The sequence below is a fragment of the Arvicanthis niloticus genome, chromosome 19, assembly GCF_011762505.2.
Source record: "Arvicanthis niloticus isolate mArvNil1 chromosome 19, mArvNil1.pat.X, whole genome shotgun sequence".
NCBI classification, from domain to species: Eukaryota; Metazoa; Chordata; class Mammalia; order Rodentia; family Muridae; genus Arvicanthis; species Arvicanthis niloticus.
The window spans coordinates 45,450,043-45,472,847 of NC_047676.1; the positions used below are offsets into that span (position 1 = coordinate 45,450,043).

A 22,805-nucleotide genomic window follows, 5' to 3' on the forward strand; every position below is an offset into this window, starting at 1 on the left:
GCAAGAACAACAGAGCAAGAGAGGAAGGAGAAGGAACGAAGGATCTGGCCAACCCGTGATTCTGTGTTTGGGAAAGCAAATACCCAGGAAAGCAAGAACTTGCTCAGCTTATCACTGGGGTAGGGAAGGGTGGACAATGGCGGTGCAATCTCGTGGTCTTCATTGGTTCCTTTACCCTGCCAGGGAAAGGATTAAAATGCAAGGAAAGCCTCTGATGTTGAGCACAACAGAGAACAATGGAGAAATCACAGACGCTGCCAACAGGAGCAGACAGAATGAGGGAGCAGTTGAAGAAAGGTGTTTATTGGGGGTGGGGAAACACTCACATGCACAAACACAGAGAAAATGGCCCTCTGTGAAGCAGATAGGGACTCGGGAAGCCAAAAATGCAGCCTCTTCTTCCCGAGGGCTGGGGTTTTAAGTCTCTGAAAAGTTTTCCTCCCTGACTGAGGATTGGTCCTTCTAGGAAAGGTGGGAAAGTTGACAGGCCAACAATGGTTGTGTAATGCATCCTGTCCAGCTTTGAGCTCTGGTAAGAGACAAAAGTCTACAAGGCCTTTGTGTGAAGCTGACAGGCTTTTGTCTCAAGTGAGGCGGTGAGAAAGAAGCCTGCCAACGTCATTACCTAGCCATGCCCGCTCCAGTCTGTCTGTCTGCCTACCAGGAAGTTTGTCTAAGTCCTAGACCCTCCATAGTACGTACAGCTCTATTGTAACAATAGAGTAACTATGAGTAACAAGATCAAGTGAGTATTTCTATATAAGTAGAAGAGATTTTTTTTTTTTTTTGGTTTTTTTTTTGTTTTTTTTTTTTTTTTTTGAGATAAGGTTTCTCTGTGTAGCCCTGGCTGTCCTGGAACTCACTCTGTAGACCAGGCTGGCCTCGAACTCAGAGATCCGCCTGCCTCTGCCTCCCAAGTGCTGGGAGAGATTTTTTTTTTTAATGCCTCCAACAAGAAAAATAAATGAGCCATGTCTGAGGTGATACAAGTGCCAGGGGACGGGCTCTGGTCATAAACATAGTGTATTATTCCTGCACTGAAATATCACACCAAACCCAACCAACATGGAATAGTGAGTCAACTTAAATACCTAAAACAAAAACATCAACAGACACAAAATAATCTGATGAATTTATTTGTTCTGTCTTTTAAGTCAGTGTTGTCAGAACTAAACACAGATTAGATGTTGCAATAAAGAAACCTCTTAGCAAAAGATGACCAGGTATGAATTTGTACCAATTTCTTCAAAAAAAAAAGAGAAAGAAAAGGAAAGAGAAAAGAAGGAAGAAAACAGAAAAGAGAAGAAAAAAGAAGAGAGAAGAGAAGGCAAGCCATACTTTCTATTTTGCTTTACGCCCACAAATTCCCCTGAGCAGCTAGATCCTGGATGCTTGCCCTCTATTCGCTTGAGATGAAGCTAGGTCTCTGGGTCTGCAGGTCCACACCCTTGGTTGGTCTTAGAGCCTCGGACATTTAAACCTAGTACCTGAAAAACTGATCTTTATGGACTTGGTGAAAAGAGTAGTGAAAAAATACAATCATATGTATACATTTTCTTTTCCTATTAAAATTTTTTTAAAGATGTCCACTAGAGGGAGTAAATGGTCCATCCGCTTGGAGGTGTAGTAACTAAAGCAAGTCCCTTCAAGACTCACGAGATAATGATGCAAGAACCTTTCATAGGGTCACAGAAAAAAATGACTACGAGCTCACACACCTTGAAACATCTGCTCAAGTTTCTGGCATCAGAGATTCAAATAAGACTTTTCAAATCTCTGCTTATTGGCCTACAGAAAAGTTAATGTGAGGGTTGATGTATCAGTTTTAAGGCACAGTCACACTATAGGCACCCCATCAGGAAATAGCAGTTTCTTTGCTACTGCAAACACCCTTTCTGCCTCTCACTGTACGGTAGAACACCATTCCCCAACCTGACAGTGTTCTATTTTATAGATTAATTGTACTTGTTCATTCAATCATGGGATATTCAGGCTGTATCCAGTTACTAGCAATTATTAGTAGAGCCACTGTAAACACTCATAAATTTTCCATTCGTACACAAAAATTTTATTTTTCTGGGGAAATATCCAGTAGGAACAGGGATGACTGAGATCACCTATATTTATTCATTTTAAAGTGACTACCAACCTAGGATTCCTGCCAAGGACGGAGGAGGTTTCAACCTCTGCATCTCAGTAGCACTTGACATTGTTGTTGCCTTTATTTTACCTGCTGTAATAGTTGGTAGCATCCCGCCGTGGCTTTACTGTGTACCTCCATAACGTTAAGTCTGTTAAACATCTTTACAAGCATCTGTTCAAACCCCTTGCCCATTCTTTGAATCATTGCTCTACTACTGCCAAGTTCAAAAGCTCTTCGCATGTCCCTGGTCCCAGCCTACCATCACATACGTGGTTTGCAGATAACTCTGCCTGTTATTTGACTTCTTGTCCTCTTTGTTAGTGTTTTACCTTGTTCTATTATGAATGTGTGCACACAGTTTTGGTGCACTGTGTATGTGCCTGAAGGCCAGACCAGGGCTTCAGATCCCTGGAACTGGAGTTGGAGTTCTGACTGCCACGAGATTACAGGAAGGGAAACTGAGTCCTCTGCATCCTCTGCAACAACAATGCTTGAAACTGCGGAACCAACTCTCCAGACTCCTTTTCATGCTTAGTGCTGGTTTACAGCAACCTTTTTTTTTTTTTTTTTTTTTTCCATTTTGTTATTTTTCCAATTTGTCGTCTCTTCTTTTGTGACAGGTGCTTTTGGTGTCCCATCTGAACAACTCTCTGCCTAACTTCGAGATGTAACGCTATGGTCTTACACTTAAATCAATGATCTACTTTGAATAATTTTTTACAGATTTATGAGGTTTAGGTTAAGACTCACTGTGAATTATATTTGCATCTACACACTTGGATATCCAAATGTTGGGAAATCATTTGAAATGGATGGAAATGCATAGCTCAGCTGAAGAGTACCTTCCAAACATGTGCAAAGCTTTAGGTCCAATGCCCAGCAGTGCCAAAACTGTTTGCTGACAAGACTGATCATTTCCTATCAACTGACTGTATTTGTATACAGCTGGTTCTGAACTTCTATTGTGCCCCACTGTTTTATGCATCTGTGCCGTCTCTGATTTAATCTCACCTTCATTCAAAATGCTTCAGACCAAGAAGTGGTTTAGGGTTCAGATTTTTCTAGATCACAGAATATTTAAAGCATTCCATATGGGGGGAAAAAAGGAGGGGGCTGTACAAGTTCAAGCCAGACAGAGTCCTAACATTGAAAGTGGGAGTGGACAGGGGTCCACTAATCAAGAAGCTATCTACAATTGATACTCAATGGCAAAAGAAAAGTGGGTTTCTCTACTGGAGCTTCACTGGGCTCATTAACCACGTTTCAGGGCAGTGCCATACACAGGAGACTTGGCCAACAAAAATAAACTCAGCAGCTGGCGTAGCCTTGTCTTGTTGGAGGACCCTTTTGTCTTACTGATCTTTTACTTATCCATTTTGATTTCGGTTGTGGGTGGTGTTTATTTTCTTGGTTTTAGATTTTTTTTTTTTTCTTTTAAGAGAAAGAACATAAAGGTGGGTGGGTAGGGAGGTGGAGAGGATCAGGGAGGAATTGGGAAAACATGAAAAAATAGTGTACACAAATATTTTCAATTAAAAAATAAAGTCTTAAAACATGGTTTAAAACAACAAATAAGTAAACAATAAAAACAAGCTCGGAGTCCCTCTGGCTACCCACCAGTAATGGGAGTCAAGGGCCAGCCAGACTCCAGAGTAGTCCCACTAAAGAGCTACAACCAGCCAAGCACTTCTCCCATGAAAGAGTACAGAATGAGGGCTTCATTCCTCACGGTGTTATAAAATTATCCAATACATATATGTAATCTGTCTCTTCAAGACACATAGACAGGTGGCAGACATACAGTTCAAAGGTAGTACAAGACCCTGGGTTTGATCTCCATTAGTATACAAACAAACAAACAAAAAGAAAAAAGAAAAGATAACGGGTTTTTGCATCTGTATAACTGTGATTGCACAGACCCGGGAGAAAGGCTTGCTGTGTTTAGATGAGCAAAGTTTACAATGTTGCCCACATCTCCGTCATTTGACAAGAATTTCTTAATGAAGGCATATATTAGTCACTAAGCATCACGAGAACTACGTGGCTACAAGTGCACTGGCCACACCAAACGTTCCCATGAGTCCCTGTGTTTATTCACCACGAATCTATCTGTTAAGCTATGTCAATCTCATCTGTGGAAACTGAGATAGCCTGGCATAGCACAAGAACACAGACTTTAGAGCTGGTCCTTGACTCAGATGATGGCTCCTCCCTTACTGACTCATGACTCCGAGCATGTTTGTAAAGCTAGCTTTATTCATTTCCCAACCTTCGTATTTCGGAAAGCTCCGAGTGCTGGCGCACACCCGTAATCTCTGCACTTAGAAGGCTGGGCCAGGACTGCCACAAGTTCAAGCCATCCTGGACTAGACAGTAAGACTCTCTCCAAAAAGAAAGAAAATAAGTCATACAATTAGGAGCATATTATCACTGCATCTTCAGGAGTTGAGTTAAATGTAAAAATACATATTGAGTTTGCAACATAGGAGATGTTCTGGAATGTTCTGGAATGTTAGTTTCTTTCTTTCCAACAAGAATTCCTCTCCTTGTCCTTCCCAGCACTTTCTGGACTACTTAGAAAGTGCTCCCTTCCATAAATCTGATTCTTTTGAAGTATTCCCTCAATTCCACCCCTACTGACTCTCCATCCATTCCCGATCTACCCTGATTTGGCTTATTCTCTCCTCCTCAGCTTCCTTTTGAACCTGGCTCTAGCACTTCTCACCTAGGAATGGCGCTGGAGATACACCAGTCAGAACATCGAAGGCAGCCCTCCCTAGAGCACTAGTGCGGACTGCTACCTCTCTCCAGCACCAATCACAGCAGCCTGCACAGGCTCAACAGCTGGCTAGACACTAATCGGCTCACTCTCAATGCAAGTCAGGGGCACTTCACCAATGATTTACAGGTTTAAATACATTCCATCCAAGACTAATCTGGATAACTGAAAAGTCAAGAGATTAATTTATAGAATTCCCATGCAGAGGAAAGAAAAGTGTCAGTGAGTTTTTAGATACTAAATAGCAAAATGCTGCCCTGTGCATGACTCAGAAACACTGTTACCAAAACTCAGAAACAAGGTAGGAACCAGTTAGAATCGGCCGCCAGGTCCATGAGTTCTGTCTTCAGATCCACCCAAGCATGGGTCAAAAGTATGTGACGAAAAAATTTCCAGCCTGGTGCAGTGGGTCCTATTTGTAGTCCCAGCATTTCAGGACACTAAGGCAGACACTAATCATTTTTCGGTCTGGAAGTTCAAAGTCAGCTTGAATAACAAAGCAAGGCTCCCATCACAAAGATTAAAGTCCAAAGAGCAAAACCTGAATTTGTCAAGTACCAAGAAGTATGCTGAGCCCAGGACTGAAAAGTTACTGTGTAGCCCTCCCTCATCCCACACCACCTCAGTCTCTCCTCAGCACATTCACCTCACATCCTGTTCAGAATCCTGTTGGGAATACAGTGGTTACATCTGGATGGAATATATGTACCTTTGGTCATTACTTCATAACAACACACTGCAACTATTTATGTAGTACTTACATCAGGTATTACAAGTAATCTAGAGAGAATTTTAAATATAGGGGGTGTGTGTAGGTTATATGCAAAGCTATATTTTACATAAGGAACTTTAGCATATGCAAATTTTTTGATATATATGGGGAATTCCTGAAACCAATATTTGGTGGACCCTGAAGGACCACTACACTTAATAAGGAAAAATCATCTGTCTTGTGAATTCTTTTTATCAAAAGGGATGCATGATTAAGTCTTAACATTGAAATGAAATATCTGGTAGTCAGTGCTCAGTGGTCAGCTCAGTGGCCAGGAATACACACTTATGGTATTCTGAGGATTCCAGAGTCTCAGGGGCACTCAATGGGAGATGCCCTATTTGATGTCACAATAGAAAACCTTAGATATTACTCACTCAGAGCCTTTCAGAAAGGTCCTAGCTAAATCTTGATGGGTATAAGCAAGGAAGCACCCACAAGGGTAATCACTTAAGAACCCCCAATGCAGCCTGGCATGTAGAGACAACACTAGACTTCCCACTAAGTAACCAGGCCTCAGAATAAGCTGAGACTAATTAAAAGTTAGATCAGCAAATAGCTGCCAAAGGAGACAACTGATGGCTCAGACAACAATCCTGACACGCGGGCACAGGAGGCTTCTGAAGGCGCTCCATGAGGGGGTCTGACGAGAAACGCACAACATCGTCTTAACCCTACGTGCTTATGACCGCCTCATCCGGTTCTACTCTGCACGGGAGCTAGTCTGAGGGAAACAAAGAAACAGCTCAGGTGTAAGACAGCAGCATCTCTTAGCTCAAGGCTAACAGCTCATGGATGTACTATAATCAGGGTCCTTATCTTTCTGTGAGGGAAAGGGAAGCAAGCGCTAAGTCTGCACTCTCCACTCTCTCCACTAGCCTCTCTCTAGGGCTTGGCACCGACAGGGCTGCTACAGACAGCAGAACAGCTCCTCTCTGATTTGTGTGACCTCATTCTTTTTCAGCCTTCTTCCATCACCTGGATTTCAGGTGAGTCTCCTGGGCCTCCAGCAATCAAATACAATAACTTGGAATGAGAAGGCACGATAAGGAGAGAGCTCCTTTTTCCTTCGATTACCTGGTGGTAAATGTCCACATCATAAAATACTGTCAGCAAATCCTATGGAGAAGGGCAGGCTTGCAGCAGCAGGCTCGATTAGAAACATTAAGGATGTCTAACACAGTCCCACACATGTTCCCTGACCTGTTGCAAGACAAGACAATCTGCCCGAATCTTCTAATCCTTAGTGCTCAGCAAAGTTAAACCCAGAGGTTTTGTTGCACCCCCTTCAGGTTCTCTAGAAGTACTAAGTTACTACAAACCCAGTACTGTTTCGCCCTTTCTGGTTCTCTAGAAGTACTAAGTTACTACAAACCCAGTACTGTTTCACCCTTTCTGGTTCTCTAGAAGTACTAAGTTACTACAAACCCAGTACTGTTTCACCCTTTCTGGTTCTCTAGAAGTACTAAGTTACTACAAACCCAGAACTGTTTTACCCTTTATGGTACTCTAGAAGTTACTGCACCCACCCTGCCAGGCAGGCAGAAGGCATGGAAATTTTCCCTACTGGAAAATCCTTGCAAGAAAAGCCTGCTCTGTGGTGCCCTGACAGAGCAGGACAAATGGCAACTAGTTTTATTTTAACAGCCCATTCAGCTAGGCGCTTAGCACTTTACAAACAGAAGCATCGCTTCAATGGACACAGTAAATTCTTTCACTTCAGGAAGGTTCCAGATGCTGACCAGATGCACTCAGTCGCCCTGTGTTCCTTCTTCAGAGTTCACCCACTGCCATTACCTGTAGAGGTGACGGTTGTCTTCAAAATCCTCCTGACCCCATTTTCCCTTGATGTCTTCAATAACGTGATTCTTCAGGAATTTTCTCAGCAGCTGGACTGTTTGTTTCCGGGTTACCTCGGGCCCAAAGTTTTGACTGTTCCTCAGAAGCTCGTGTAGCCAGTCCACAGCCTCCGATGCAGTGAAGCAGTGCTCATAACTCTTGAACCGACAACGATGTTTCCGTAAAGGCATCCTGGCCCGGAAAAGCTCCACCGTTTCGTTCCACTAGGCAAAGGACACAAGAACATTTAGTCATCGACTAGTGTTTTTTAAAGGTTAATCATCCCAAATATTTAAATCAAGGAGTACCCGTTTTCCATTTAAACTGCTTGAAGACTAGGAACTATATTTAGCTTATACAAGACCCTAAGTTAGAAGATAAACAGGTTGATCCACAAATTGATACATTAATAGGTAGGTAAGTGAGTAAATAGGTAGACAGATAAAATCAATTTTTTTTTTAAATTAAAATGCACTGGAATAACAGGTGGAGACATGGTATATTTGTTTGCAGTCTTCAAATTCTTAAAGTCCTAAAGAATGAATAGTTATGAAGTAATGATTATGAAACAGTGGGACTGCAAGTAATGCCATAGAACTCCACACTCAGAAACAGTTACAAAAGTCCACGTTATGGTTATTTTGTTACCACTGAAGCAGGAGCAGAGCCTAGTCACAGAAGAGAAACAAGCAAAATGTAACTTCTCAAGGGTAGGTCATCCTTTATTCATTCAAGCAACAGTTGCTGAAGACACTGCTAGAAAGTTCTGCTAGTGCTGGAGTTCATTTGCATGGAAACAATGGTAGTAAGTACTGGGTAGAACTATGCTCACAGCTGGGCACACTGCTGCCAGCTCCAGCTATAACCCCAGCACTCAGGAAGCTGAAGCAGGAGGATTTTGAGTTTAAGGCCAGCCCAGGCCCAGTTTAGACTACATAATGAAATACTGCCTAACTACTCCCAAAAATCTTGCCCAGCACATGCAATTCCTTTGCAGAAGTCCCATGTTTAATACGGCTTCACTCATCAAACACTTATAGACTGTTCATTCTGTGAGGAAAGAGAGAGCTGCGTGTGAGCATGATAAACTACCCAGCACTAACAAGCTCCTCAAGACAGTAGAGAAGAACACTTACAAAGCAGTATCAAGCGTTTGCAAAAAGAAAGCTGTTTGAAAAGAATTGCTAGTTAGGTGTTTCCAATCAAACACACCAACTGTAAAGCACCTTCTGTTCTTTTTCTGCAGTGAAGTTCTCTCACACCCTTTGCTTGCCTGAGAGGATGCTTGGTTTTGAGGCTCTTCTAGAAGAACAGGGTTTAGTTGGGCATGGCATCTTCAGATGCCACAAGGACACAGAAGGCTGAATAGACAGCACTTAGGCTCTGAAGCCCAGTGTGACTGGGATCATGGCCTGTTCTGCTAATGGCCAGCAGGCCAGCCTCATACTCACTGCTGGCCAAGCCAGTGTATCTTCAGCAACAAAGACTAGAGACATAAAAAAATAAAAATGAAAAGCCTATCTCAGTGTCTGCTCTAAAGCAGATACTCGGCAAATCTCACTCATAGATTGCTATCACCTTTACTATCGGAGTGGGTGTGGCCATTAAAGCGGAACAAGTCTATAGAACAGACCCCTGAATTGAGTCTCCAGGATTCAGTGCAGTCTCTGTCAATAAACACATAGCTGTGCCCAGTTAACACAGAAATATGCAGCAAGTTAAAACTCAAAAGAGTTGAGATTTTGATATATGAAAATCATGGAAGCTAGCTGGTGTGGCGGCATGTACCATACTCTCCTGGTTAAGGCAAGAGGAATGAGTTCAAGGCTAGCCTGAGCTACAAAACAAGATGTCACTCCTGCTCCCATCCCCCCAAAAAAAACATAATCAAAAGAAAAGACATGGGGGTAGATGTTTCCCAGGATCAGCCTGTTAAGTAAGAAATGAGGTAACATGGTACTGGTCAAGGGTCACCCTGCTAAGAAACGAGGTAGCATGTTCAGCGTGCTAGTACAATCCACTCCAGTCAGATTGAAGAGTCATGTGACCCCTGCTTAAACATGATTTATGAACTTTTTAAAAAAACAAACCCATCAGATTAGTGCATATTGTCTCACTCTAGTATAAGGCTGGTGACACTCATAGTGCAGTGATCCTGGCCTTGAACTAAAAGAGAGGCTGGGTCACTTCAAAAGCACAGAATCAATCTCTAAAAAATGGAGAAAACATGAGGTTCTGAGTGAGAGCAGGGTTCTAATCCCAGATCTTCCATTCACTGTTCACAAAAGGTTTGGTACACATTAAGTACCATAAAAATAATCCAGTTTCCTTCTGCTCCCAAGTGCCACAGATAGATTCAATGTCAAAAGACAAAAGAGCCAGATCTCTCTAGATGTCCGGATAACTCAGCCTCTTCCTCCTTGTTTCCTCTTCCAAGTGGAAGCCCTTTGGTGATAGGAAAACAAGGTGTAAGTATGTCTAGCATAAGGAAGCTCCTGCCTTCTGCTAGGACCTACCTAGTTCACATCCTAGCAGTCCGCTCACAGAGGCGGCAGTAAGTGGCTACTGAGAGCCTCAGAATGGTCACTATACAAAAACCCTCAAGGTTTCCCACAGCCTATGACAGAGATAACAAGGACACCACAGCAATGCTCCTGGCATGCCTCAGAAGTAATCCTACCCTCATGAGGCTCTTGACCACACTCTGCTTCTAGGATGTAACTACACTCTGCTTCTAGGATGTAAATGTGTGAGTGAATGGCTGTCGGTTTTGTTTCCTCAGACAGCAGACTTACTTCCAATCTTTCTCCTCACTGTGCTTTTGTACGATCTTCACAGTAACTGTTACCATTCTATTGGTGTTGTGAACCTAGGTGAGTGGAGACTAAAACAGAGGCTGACTAAAGCCTCATGCAAGAGCCATCTTTATTTAGGGCATCAAACAATTTATATTCAGAAGGTATTCTAAGGGTCAGGCAAGGTCATGAGCAAAGTTTACATGAGTTCAGGCTGTATACACTCACCAGGACAACTCATGCTTAGGAACATCATTCTGTATAGTGCTGGATACGATGGCATAGTGATGGAGGTGATCTAATAATCCCACTCCTACTTATTACACCTGGGAGGGGCACAGAAGCACCTTCCCAGAACAACCACCTTATGGACAAACCAAGATTACAAGGCTTTCTGCCTTGGAGTTATCTCACGAGTTCTCAAAAAATTCTCCCCCTCCAGCTTCATTCATGAACCAGGTTCTGATAGTGACCACCATGCAAAAAGTTAAGGATTTGTTCCAAACTATGTATTAGACGTCTTCTGTAAGCTATTTTTACAAGAGTTAAAAAAAAAAAAAAAAACAGACAACTGTTTCAGTGATGATGAATAAGTAGCTGACTAGCTCCTGTACTATCATGAATTGGATCTTTCATTTAATTTTTCCCATAAAATTTTACCTAACCTGTAAACTCTTATCTTCAAGCCAGACATCAGTGCTTAAGCTGATCTACATTATTAGACGGTACAGCAAACCAGCACGGAGGCTATGGACACCTCCCACTGTGTGCCAATAGGTCCTCCAGGCTCTTGCTGAAGAGGCAGGAAGCTGAGAGTGGTGTTGAAAGAAAGAGCAGGGCCAAGAAAAAGGGAAGGAGGGCCAGCCTTGAAGGACAAGAGAGAACAAGTTAAAAAATAATTATTTATTCAATGAAAGCTTTAGGACATGGCTGGATTATATTCATAAAATACAACTATAATAAGAACTATAATTTCTGGTAAGAGCAACTCTCACATTTAGGGGGGAAAAACTGGCTATCTCTGTATCTTCCAAATCTCAATGTTTAATATTCAGTTTCTCAAATATATAGTAAAACTGAAAGCTTAATTGCCTACTTGCAAAATTCTGGTAAAGAGGAAGGGTCTTTATTAATCGTCCACATACTTTTCTGTTTAACTAGCTGATTAGTCTAAACTAGGCTTGAATGTCACTTAAGGTAGGGGTTAAAAGAAGCATTTTTCTTTACAGACTCCTTTGATAATATGTCAATGTGACAGAGAATCCAGCAGCATCTACACATTGACCCTCTGCAACCATGAAGACAGGCGCCCGTCCAGTTCTGTGAAGACAACTGTCTTAGTCAGTGTTCTATTGCTGTGAAGAGACTCCATGACCACAGCAACTCTTACAAAAGAAAGCAGTAAATCTGGACTTGCTTCCGGTTTCAGAGGTTTACAGTCTCAGGGGTTTAGCTCATTCCCATCATGGAGGGAAGCACCACGATGTGCAAGTAGACGCGGTGCTGGGGAAGTAGCTGAGAGATCTACATGTGTAACAGACAGCAGCAGGGAGAGAGACACTGGGCCTGGCCTGGCCTGGCCTTTTAAATCTCAGAGCTACCCCCAGTGGCACACTTCCTCCAAGATGGCCACAACTGCCCCAGTGAAGCCACACCTCCTAGTCCTTCTCAAACAGTGCCACTCCCTGATGACTAGGAACTCATATATATGAGCCCTTGAGGGCCATTCTTATGCAAGCCACAATGGCATTTAAAGCAGTTCCAATTACTATATTCATTTTTACCATAAGACAGGTAAGGACTTGTCATACCAAGATTCATTTTGTTTCTCTTGAGCAAGTACTGTAAATAAATTGTGTAGAAGATGAAACGTGCTCTTTTTTTTTCCTACCGTAACAGGAGATTAGTTAATGGTTTTCCAAAATTTCAGTCACCCACAGTAAGTAAACAGGACTCTGAATAATAGAAAATTCCAAAAATTTACAGTTCCTAAGTTTTCAGTTGCATGCAGCTCTGGGAAGAACAGTGAAATTGCCTTGTGAGCTCAATGTTCACTGTGTCCACACCATACATGCCGCTCCCACAGTAGGCATTTAGTGAAGTTTAGGGTATCAGGTTTCGGTGTATTTGCTCACGTAATCTTTATTTTAATGACCAATAGCTCCAAAGTATTAGAGTGAACTTTAGTAGAATATAGTAATTGTTCCATTTTGTTACTACCATTGTTAATCCCTCAGTGTATTAATTTACATTAAACCATCATAGGTATACGTACAAAAACCACATACTATATATAATATATATGGGGTCTAGTACTATCACAGTTTTTAAACATTTGCTATGTGTCTTGGTCACTGTTCTATTGCTGTGAAGAAACACCATGACCCAAGGCATCTCTTCTATAGAAATGCATTTAATTGGGGGCTTGTTTAATGTTTCGGGGACTTTGTCCATTATCATCGTGACAGAAAGCGAGCAGACACTGGAGAAACAGCTAAGAGTTAATCCTGATACACAGACTGAGACAGAGAATCTTAGCTTAGCATGGGCTTTGCAAACCTTAAAGCCCACCCCCAGTGACACACTTCCTCCAACAAGGCCACACCTCCCAATCCTTGTAATCTTTTCAAACAGTTCCACTCCCTGGTGACAAGGCATTTAAATATATGAGCCTATGAGGGCCAATCTTATCCAAACCAACGACACTGGGGTTCTTGCAATGTATCCTTTCCAGATAAGGGAGGACTGCCATTATGGCTTGCAAAAGTCGCTAAAACAGAACAACTCCTATCTTCCCTCAAGTCAGAACTAACAGTAGTCCTGACCCAGGATAGTTTACATGGTGGAGCCACTTCTGCTAATGCAGTTATGAAAACCCCATTTCTAAGACTATCTTTATCTTGTTGTCACCATTCATACCTCTTAGAAATGAGCCGTAAAGAGAACCTACATTCATTATTCATTTTACTCTTTCTTAAAATAAATGGGATCATGCCAGATGTTCCGTGGATTACACAATGATGCCTCCAAGCCTCTTCACAGGCACCTTAGCAATGTGACTTTTACCACCTCGCCACACTAAAAAGTAGAAAAGGTGGCTCAGTGGATACAGATACTTGCCACACAAGGCTGCCAACCTGAGTTCCATCCTTGCACATAAAGGTGGAAGGAAAGCTATGCCTTCACAAAGTTGCCCTCTAACCTCTACACACACAAATACACAAAACATCCAACAATAATAACAACAATGTCTTTTTAATGGAAATAAATGTCTAGATTCTAGATTCAGCCATTTCACTTGCTTTGGCCAATGAGGTGTGAACAAAACGTCATGACACCATGAGCACACTGTGTGAAGAGTCTGAGCAAACCCGTCAGAGATACTTGGTTCAACAAACACTGAGGACCAGGGTACCACCACGTGACACCACCCAGTGCCGGTCAAACTACCAGATAGTGACACATGAATGATTTCCATTGGAAAAATCACTGACATGAGTCCAGCCCAGACCAATGACCCTATGCAAATATGTGTTGTTTTCAGCCAAATGAAACAATACCACAGATCCTAAAATCATAGGAGAAGCTTCACCTGTGTGTGGCATGAGTTCTTTTGTGTCAAGATTCATGATCTTTATTTGATTCTCCACTTGCCTCATACGTCTAATAAAACAAAGGACAAGCAGCCTAAAACCTAACTTCTCATCCGTAAAAGGTGGCTTGACTCCACAGAGCAGAGACTACCTGGCTCTGGAAAGAAAGAAAACTACGTCTCTACATATGAATCTAAAACATAAGTTTGGATATTCATCCCCACCTTTTCCAGAGTAAAGATCCGTGAGACTCGATTGCAAGGTAATACAGCTAAGAATCTTCACAGACTAAATTCAAAGTCCTCTAAAACCTGTATCTATTCCATTGTCCTAATCCGTTTAAGGCAGAAGTCAGTAAAATTACTTCCTCCTAGAAATAAGTCTCTGAGTGTCAAAATTTGTTTCCACAACAAAGACCCTCACCCTGGTGCATCTGCAAAGCTTTCAGATCACCTATCAGAGCTGATCCCCAACATGAAGTAGGTGCTGGCAACAACTGAAACGCCAGGGGCAGGAACCTTAGAGGGACAATCCACCTCCGTTCTGTGCACCGTTACAAAGAACAGTTGTCAAGTGTCAACAGTGTCACTCAGGAAGGAGTCAAGCCCTGCCGGGATCACCGCAATCCGCAAAAAGCTACACCCACCCATAGGGTGGTCCTTCAGCTCCACCCACGGTCGATATTGTCAAGGAAGCTAGAGTAGGTCCTTAGGACAAAGGGGAACGCGATCCCCTGCAGTTCGGTTCCCGTAGGGCTAAAGGCGCGGTCTACAGCCGAGAATCCAACCACCGGCGGCAAATGAAGTTCATGCCACCTTGGTGAGGCTGGCTCCGGGCCTCGTCTGCCCGCTGCGGGGCAGAGTGTGGAGCCGCGATCCCAGCACACGACCACCAGCACCGGCGGCCCCCGAGCGACTGCACACAGCCCGAGTCTCCGCGGTGACAGCGGCGCGGGGTCGGCTCGGCCCCACTCTCACTCACCAGCCTGGTGGCCCGGTACGGACCGGGTCCCACTATGCGGTGCTCCATTCCCAACCCGCAGCAGTCGCGGGGCAACGCCGGAGCTGGCCGCGCAGCAGTTTGAATCACAAGCCGGGAGCTTCCGAGCGCTGATTGGACGGCGCAAGGGCACGTGACAGGAACTGCGTGGTGGGCGGGGCTGTGTGTGCACTGGATTTCACTACCTGGGGCTTGCGCCTCCAGCAGCGAGGAGGAGAGGACGCTTCCTCCTCGCCAGTGGGCGCTCAGGCGCTCGCAGACCTGACTGATCGCACAGGGTACCGCCTGCACGCAGTGGATGGTGCTGCCCAAACCCTACCCAGACCATCCTTGCCGCAAGCCCACTCGGAACACGAGCTTTGCTTCCTCAGAGCCCAGTGAGCCAAACCTAGCTGGAACTTGATAGATAATTCCTGTCAGCACCCAGGGCAGAAAATCCGGAGGTTAGCAAAGAGGAAGAAGTGGGTGGTGAAAGGAAGCAACTTGACAGCTGTCCAAGTGGAAGAACATTTATAAAGCAGATAAAGGCAGTCCGCCATAAGGACTGTAGAAAGACTTTCGGGGCGATAAGGAGGCCCTGGTCAGCTTCTGGTGTGTTCTCTTGATAAAGTACCGTAATCTTTCTCCTCCTTGAACTTACGTTTTGTATTTAGCAATCTGGCTGAAATTGTCAGTCCTTTGTTTATGGAGTTGATGAATTCAGTCTTCTCTGCACTGAATCACCTACAATCTCCTGCCCTGGGAATTGTTGGTCCGACTTGCAACTGTTCAAAGAGACAAATGGCTTCGCTTTATACTGTATACCTTTAACCCAGTTACTATGAATCAATGTCTGTGGAGACGAAGACAGGGGACTGCTGAGTAACTCCACGTTGATGGTAGAAGCTGATGTGCAACAGACATATTAGACAGTGATTAATTCAATAGATAGTGATTGATTCAGGCACTCAAAACTGGTAAATGTCTTGAGAATAAATAGGGCTGAGCATGGGGCATTGGTACGAACAACCTCTTCAGGAAACATGGTAGAAGAGGGTGCTGAAAGAAAGATCTGGGGGGGAGGAGAGCTGTGAGATGCTGTCTTCTGGACATAATATAGCTGACGTGGCACTCATGAATTCACAGCAAGTTTGATGACCTGCACATGATGGAGCCTGTCAATCATACCAGGGAAGGACACATGAGGCCACTAGTGAGGAGATGATTGGAAATTAATGGCTGCTGAGAGATGCCATCTATTTTCTTCCAGTAAATAGCCCCACATCCATGCTCATATACGAAACCCTAATTAAACTCGGTGAGTCGTTAAAAGAAAAGAAACCAAGGTCACGAACTAAAGCCTGGATACACTCAGTTTAGATTTTTTGAGGGCCTGAGATGAGATGGCTCGGGTAGTAAAGGCACTTTCTGCTAAGGCCAGTGAATGCCCTGAGTTCAACCCTAAGGGCCTACATGGTGGAAGGAGAGAACTGACTCCCACAAGTTACACTCTGACCTTCCTGTGTGCTGCGTCATGCTCAGACACGAACACACATACATAATAAATCAATACAAACTTTAAAAGAGATTGCTGAACAAAGGATGAACTTCCTACCTCATCCTGCCCTGTCCATGTGTATATTTAGTCTTACTATGAAAGACAAAAACAAACAAAAAAGAAAACCCACTGGGGATGCTGCATATACATTACTTTTGTAAACATAAAAAAAAGATAACTTTTTTCTTACACCTCCAAATGTTGGGGAAGAGTTCTGCTTGTCTGTGATGAGGGTTGTCAAAGGAGGCCTACATACTTTAGTACAAGAGGCAGATGGAAAAGGAATTTTCTAGTCTTGTCCACCATGATGGTAAAGCTGGAACCCTGCAACAAAGCTTGCCCATCCTCAAATTACGCAGCTTTCGACTTCCATGGAAATCTCAAAGAGAAATTTGCTACATCTAGATTCCAAGTTCAATAACAACCAGTGTGCTAACAAGCCGAGTGACTTCAAGCTCGGTATTTAATCCCCCTCTACACACTGGCAAAATGGAAATCTTGATGGTGGTCTTGCAGAGTTGATATAAGGACTTAAAATGGTGCATTAAGGTACTCAAATGATGCCCAGTATATAGCAGTGGTTAAAAGACAGACCTCAGGGTCCTGAGAGATGGCTCGGCAGTTAACAGCCCATACAGCCTTTGCAGAATACCAGAGTCTATATCTCAGTACCCACATCAGGCAGCTCACAATGAACTGTGACTCCAAAAGATCCAGTGTCTATTCTGGCCTCCAAAGGCAACTGCATTCACGTGCACATACCCCCATACAGACACACACACACACATAATTTAAAATGAAATAATTTTGCTGGGTGGTGGTGGCACACGCCTTTGATCCCAGCACTTGGGAGGCAGAGGCAGGCGGATTTCTGAGTTCGAGGCCAGCCTGGTCTACAGAGTGAGTTCCAGGACAGCCAGGGCTACACAGAGAAACCCTGTCTCAAAACATCAAAATAATAATAATAATAATAATAATAATAATAATAATAATAATAATAATTTTTAAAGGAGCTTCCCTTGAAAACAAAATCATACTGGCTTCTTCAGCATTTTCCCAAGTCCTCTATGAGCCACGGTGATAATTTCCATTAACTTGTAAGGATCAAAGATCCACATATCAGAAACCACAGAGGCAGCCTTTGTGGATGTCATGTAAAGGGACCACAGGCCTTCGGGATCACATAAAAGCAGTCTGACAATTCCCACCCTCTCCATCCCCCCAAATCCAATGCTTTCTTCCCTCCTCACCTAGTTTTCATTCCTAGCCAGTCTTCCTTCTGTTCCTCAAACATACTCCTTCCTACTTCAGGGCCTTTGCTTCTCCTGCCAGGACTGTGCTTGCTCCAGCTCCTTCACAGCCTCCTCCATCGATGCTACCCCACTTATAGCCTTCCTATAAGTATTCCCTGGCCCCTACTGTGAGCTTTCATACCACACTACACCTGCACTGCTTTGCTATCTTCATAACACTTAACTTCGACCTAGATTTTTTTGGTTTTGGTTTTGTTTGAGATTTTGCCCACATTGGGGATGGGGGATATTTTGTTGGTTTGGGTTTTTTGTTGTTGTTTGTTTGTTTGTTGTCTTCTACCAGTAAGATAATTACTCAATAAAGAGGTTCCACCTTTGAGGAGATGGGTTTCTTGTTTTTGAAATATGGAGAGGAGTTGACTAGACTTTGTGGGCAGAGAAAGGAGAAGATACATGTCCTGTGATGCTTAGCCCGGACTTGGCATCCAGCAATGCTTGTCCTGTATAACATTTTAGTGCCCTGTTGGATGTCTAGGCAAGAGGAAACCAGGGTTGTAACGCTATAAGCCTGGAGCCTCACTTCACTCTCATCTAAAATTTTAAAAGTATTTTGGATGATCCAGGAAGATTAGTTTCTGTTGCATTTATGACTGCAGCAAAGGTTACCATGTCAGAAGTCATGTCGCCAGTGACAAAGCACACTGTGAAGTCTGACACAGAATGTATCAGCTTAGATCTGCAGTTGTTGAATTCGTGGAAATTATACCAAAAAGTGTCATATGCTTAACTCTTATTTCAGAATGTCAAGCAAAGAGGGAAATGGTCTCACATCATGTTTTATTACTTATTATAATTCCATGTGTGATGCACATACGTGAGAACAAATGCACATGTATCACATCATGTGTGTGTGTGTGTGTATGTGTGTGTGTGAGAGAGAGAGAGAGGGGTGGGGGGGGAAGACCAACTGTTCAGTCCGTTCTCTAGTTCCTCAGTAAGTACCGGAAGTCAAACTCACGGAGTCAGCTTGCATGGCGAGCACCGTTACCTAGCAATCCATCTCTAAGACATACCTTATGTGGGTAAATAGAGGCAAGCAAGACCTTGCTTATTTCATAGCACGTCACCCAGCACAGCTGTGTTTAAGCATCTACTTGAGTTTGAAGTGAATATGTCTTTATTATAAATCACTTACACCTGAGCGTGTGACTCAGTGGGAGAACATTGGCCTAGCATGTGTGAGGCCCTGGGTTTGATTCAAAAATATAACTAAATGACTTGCTTTTGTTTTCCCATAGATTTGAATAGTATTTCCTTTGGTTATGTGTAGGTTGATCATCAGAGTTAATCTCACCAGGAGATCCAGTGGGGAGTCAGTTTCTCTGGAATATAAATCAGGAGGTGGGGGATATGTTGTTTCCCACTTCCCCCCTGTTTCTATGTTCATTCAGAAAGCAGAGTGTGAACAGGAGCTGGCCCGCCCCCTATGACCTTCTCCCTCTAGTGAGAATCCATGTTCCAAAAGTTCTCCAACCTTCCTAGACAGTACCACCAGCTGTGGACCTACTAATCAACCATAAAAGCCTATGGGGAACATTTCATATTCAACTACAAAACTTATTAAATTTTCTTAATTATCAATATAGCTGTGTAACAATATTAAAAAGGTTTGACTTTCGTTTTATAATATTTGAGTGCAAGGGAAGTTCGGTAATTTAGTCTATGGTTTTCCATATACGGGTATACTATAATCCCTTTCTTTCTCCCTCCATTGAATGAGCCCAGAATGAAGCAGTTTGGGTTTTGTTGGTGGCGTTTGTTTGTTGTTTGAGACAAGTTCTCATACAGCCTAAGCTCTTCAAGACAAATAAGTCTTGAACCCAGGACTTATTTGTGTCAGGCAAGCTCTCTCCCAGCTCTACCCAAATCTCAGATTCATTGTTGCCTTTTTAAATGAAACATCTATCTCTGTGATTATATTCCAGAAACATAGAATTGACCAAGTTTGTGATCAACTTAAAACAACTATTTAAAACGTAGCCAGAAAAAATACATACAGGGACAAGTATGGTGTTAGATGCCTGATTTCAGCGCATAGGAGGCTGCAACAGGAGACTTATGAATTTGAGACCAGATTAAGCTATATAATACTTTGTAAACAACAATAAATATATCATATATTTTATTTATATAAAGATATTTCAGGGTGTCCTGTCATTGATGTATCCAAGTAATCTTTACTAGGCACAATATATACTGTGAGATATATATATATATATATATATATATATATATATATATGCATAACTAAGCATAACTTGAAGTTAAGTCTCAATTAGATCATTGCATCCATTTAATTAATACACTTGCTGTGTACAGTTCTCTTCTGTGGCACACTTAAGTGTGCTAACGTCTTCATGGGACGAGTATCATTACATTGAGAACTGGATGTTACGCTGACTTGCCACTGGCATTAGGAAGCCACAACCTGGGCAGTGGAAAGCAGTTTGCCTCAAGTATTCCCTGTGTTGGAGGTTTTGTTTCTCAGTCCCTCTGATCAAAGAGTGGCTGAGCTCTCCCCTGACACCCAGAGGATTCTGGGATATCACATTCAGTCCAGCTCCTCTCACAATAAGTCACTCACTGCTTACACAAGACTTTAGCTCTTCAGGATGCCCAGGTGCATTCAGCAGTTTTATTAGCATTTTAGCCATCAAAATGGCTACTTGCAGGGACCAGAGAGATGGTTTAGTGGCTAACAGTGCTTCCTGCTCTTCCAGAGGACCGGAGCTCAGTTCCCAGCACCCATATTGAGCAGTTTACAAGTTTACAAAGGCCTCTTCTGGCCTCCCTCTTCTGGCCTCTGCAGGTATATGCATTTAGGTACACACACACACATACGAGAGAGAGAGAGAGAGAGAGAGAGAGAGAGAGAGAGAGAGAGAGAGAGAGAGAGAGAGAGAGAGAAAGGGAGGGAGGGGGAAAGAGAGGGAGAGAGACAGAGAAAGAGGTGCACACAGTACACAGACATTTCATTTGAAAATAAAATAACTCTTAAAAATTATTCATTTGCTAAGGTTCCAAGAGTTAAAAGCCTGGCTTGATTTCCACTGCTATTAATCTGTCTCACCATCCCATTAATAAATGGTTCTCTAGAACTTGCATTAATGGTGGTCACCAATAGGAGTAGTGGGTGAAGAAGAAAGGGGTAAAGATATATAAAAAATATTTTTAAAAAACTATATAATTTCATTGTAATTGTTTAAACTATTAAACAAAATTATCTCAGCATTTAAAAAAATGAATGTTCTCAAAAAACTAAAGGATCTATATTTGGCCACTCATTGATTCAACAAGTATGCATGTGTACCTACTATGTGCAAGGTACTGCTTCAGCTACTAGAATACTACAGTAGATGATGCACAGTCCCTCTTGCCTATAGTTGGCATCCCAAATAAGAAGAGATGAGGAACTAGGTATAATATGAATACACACACACACACACACACACACACACACACACAAACACACACGGAAGTAGGAAATATATCTTGGGGTGATTGAGTGCAGGAAAGAAAAATAGAAGATGGTATGGAGAGATGTTCTTTTTATTCCAATAAGAGAAGCTATAGCTGATCAAGGGCTGTGTAAGTAGTAGATATGGCTGAAGTAAGGGAGCTGAGTGGGAAACAACCTTCAAAGCCAGGAAAAGGAGAGGACCACAGGAAAGCCTGTGATAGGCTCATGCCTGCCCTATCCAGAGAGCACAGGGAGCCTGGAGGTGAAGAGGGAGTGGAAGAGAGATCAGATTCAGGGCACAGCAAGGCTTTCAGAATACATTATAGTCTGTGGAATTAAAATGCTTATTTAATGAGAAGTAAATACAATTCTTCTAGAATTCTAATTTAATGAAAAGTACATTAAAAAATTTTGACCAGGCAAGGGCCAAGATCTGAAATGTTTTTAAGTGCTACTCTGCCAACAGTGATTGGATAGGAGAGACACAGATCACAGGGTGGAAACAGGTAAACTGGGCAGGAGGCTGTTGCAATAGCCCAACAGAAAACAATCAGCAGCAGCAGCAGCAGCAGCAGCAGCAGCAGCAGCAGCAGCAGCAGCAGCAGCAGCAGCATCAATAGTGACATCCAACAAGCAGTTGTTTAAAGAACAAACAAATAAGTGAGTGGAACTAAACTTCAAAAAATTTTCAATTTTTTTCGGATTGCCAAAATAGCTCAGTAAGTGTAAGCACTTGTGCTAAGTCTAAAGACCTGAGTTTGAGCCACTTAGAAGGGAAGAAAATCATGGGAGGCACAGGGAGGGGGAGGAGGAAGCAGGGGCGGGATTAGATGTGGGAGAAGACAAGAGGGATGCCCAGAGGGGCAAGAGAATTATTCAAAATATGCAGCAGTGGGGACTGGGGGTCAGGGGAAACTTCTAGAAAGGACCATATCGAGGGAGGAGAGAGGCTCCCAGGACTCAATGGGGATGACATTCACTGAAATGCCCAACAGTGAGGAGATGGAACAGGAAGAGACCACCTCCAGTAGATAGACATGGCCCCCAGTTGAGGCAGGAGGCCACCCATCCATATTCAAATGTTTTAACCCAGAATTGTTCCTGTCTAAAGGAAATGCAGGGACAAAAACGGAGCAGAGACTGGAAGAAAGGCCATCCAGAGAGCAGCCCAACTTGGGACCCATCCCATGTGCACACCAAATCCTGACGCTATTACTGAGGCCACACTGTAGGAGCCTGGCAGGGTTGTCCTCTGAGAGGCTCTACCAGCAACTGACTAAGACAAATGCAGATACCTTCAGCCAACCTTTGGATTGAGGTGGGGGACCATATGGAAGAGTTAGAGGAAGGAGTGAAGGAGCTGAAGGGGATGGCAACCCCATAGGAAGAACAACAGTGTCAACTAACCTGGACCCCTCAGAGCTCCCAGAGACTAAGCCAAATACCAAGGAGAAAACATGGGCTGGTTCATGACCCTGGGCACATGTGTAGCAGAGGACTGCCTCGTCTGGCCTCAGTGGGAGAGGATGCCCTTAATCCTGTGGAAACTTGATGCGCCAGGGAAGAGGGATGATG

General features: G+C 43.2%; 1 protein-coding gene across 1 annotated transcript in view; it reads right to left on the reverse strand.

The window, feature by feature from the left end:
* Window positions 1-15,040, reverse strand: part of Depdc1b (DEP domain containing 1B) — a 64,767-nt gene extending 49,727 nt beyond the window's left edge. The window contains 2 exon segments of the mRNA XM_034523517.2: window positions 7,492-7,757; window positions 14,903-15,040. Of these exon segments, the coding sequence (XP_034379408.2) occupies window positions 7,492-7,757; window positions 14,903-14,950 (314 nt within the window). The 5' untranslated portion in view covers window positions 14,951-15,040.
* Between the last annotated feature and the right edge of the window lie 7,765 nt (window positions 15,041-22,805).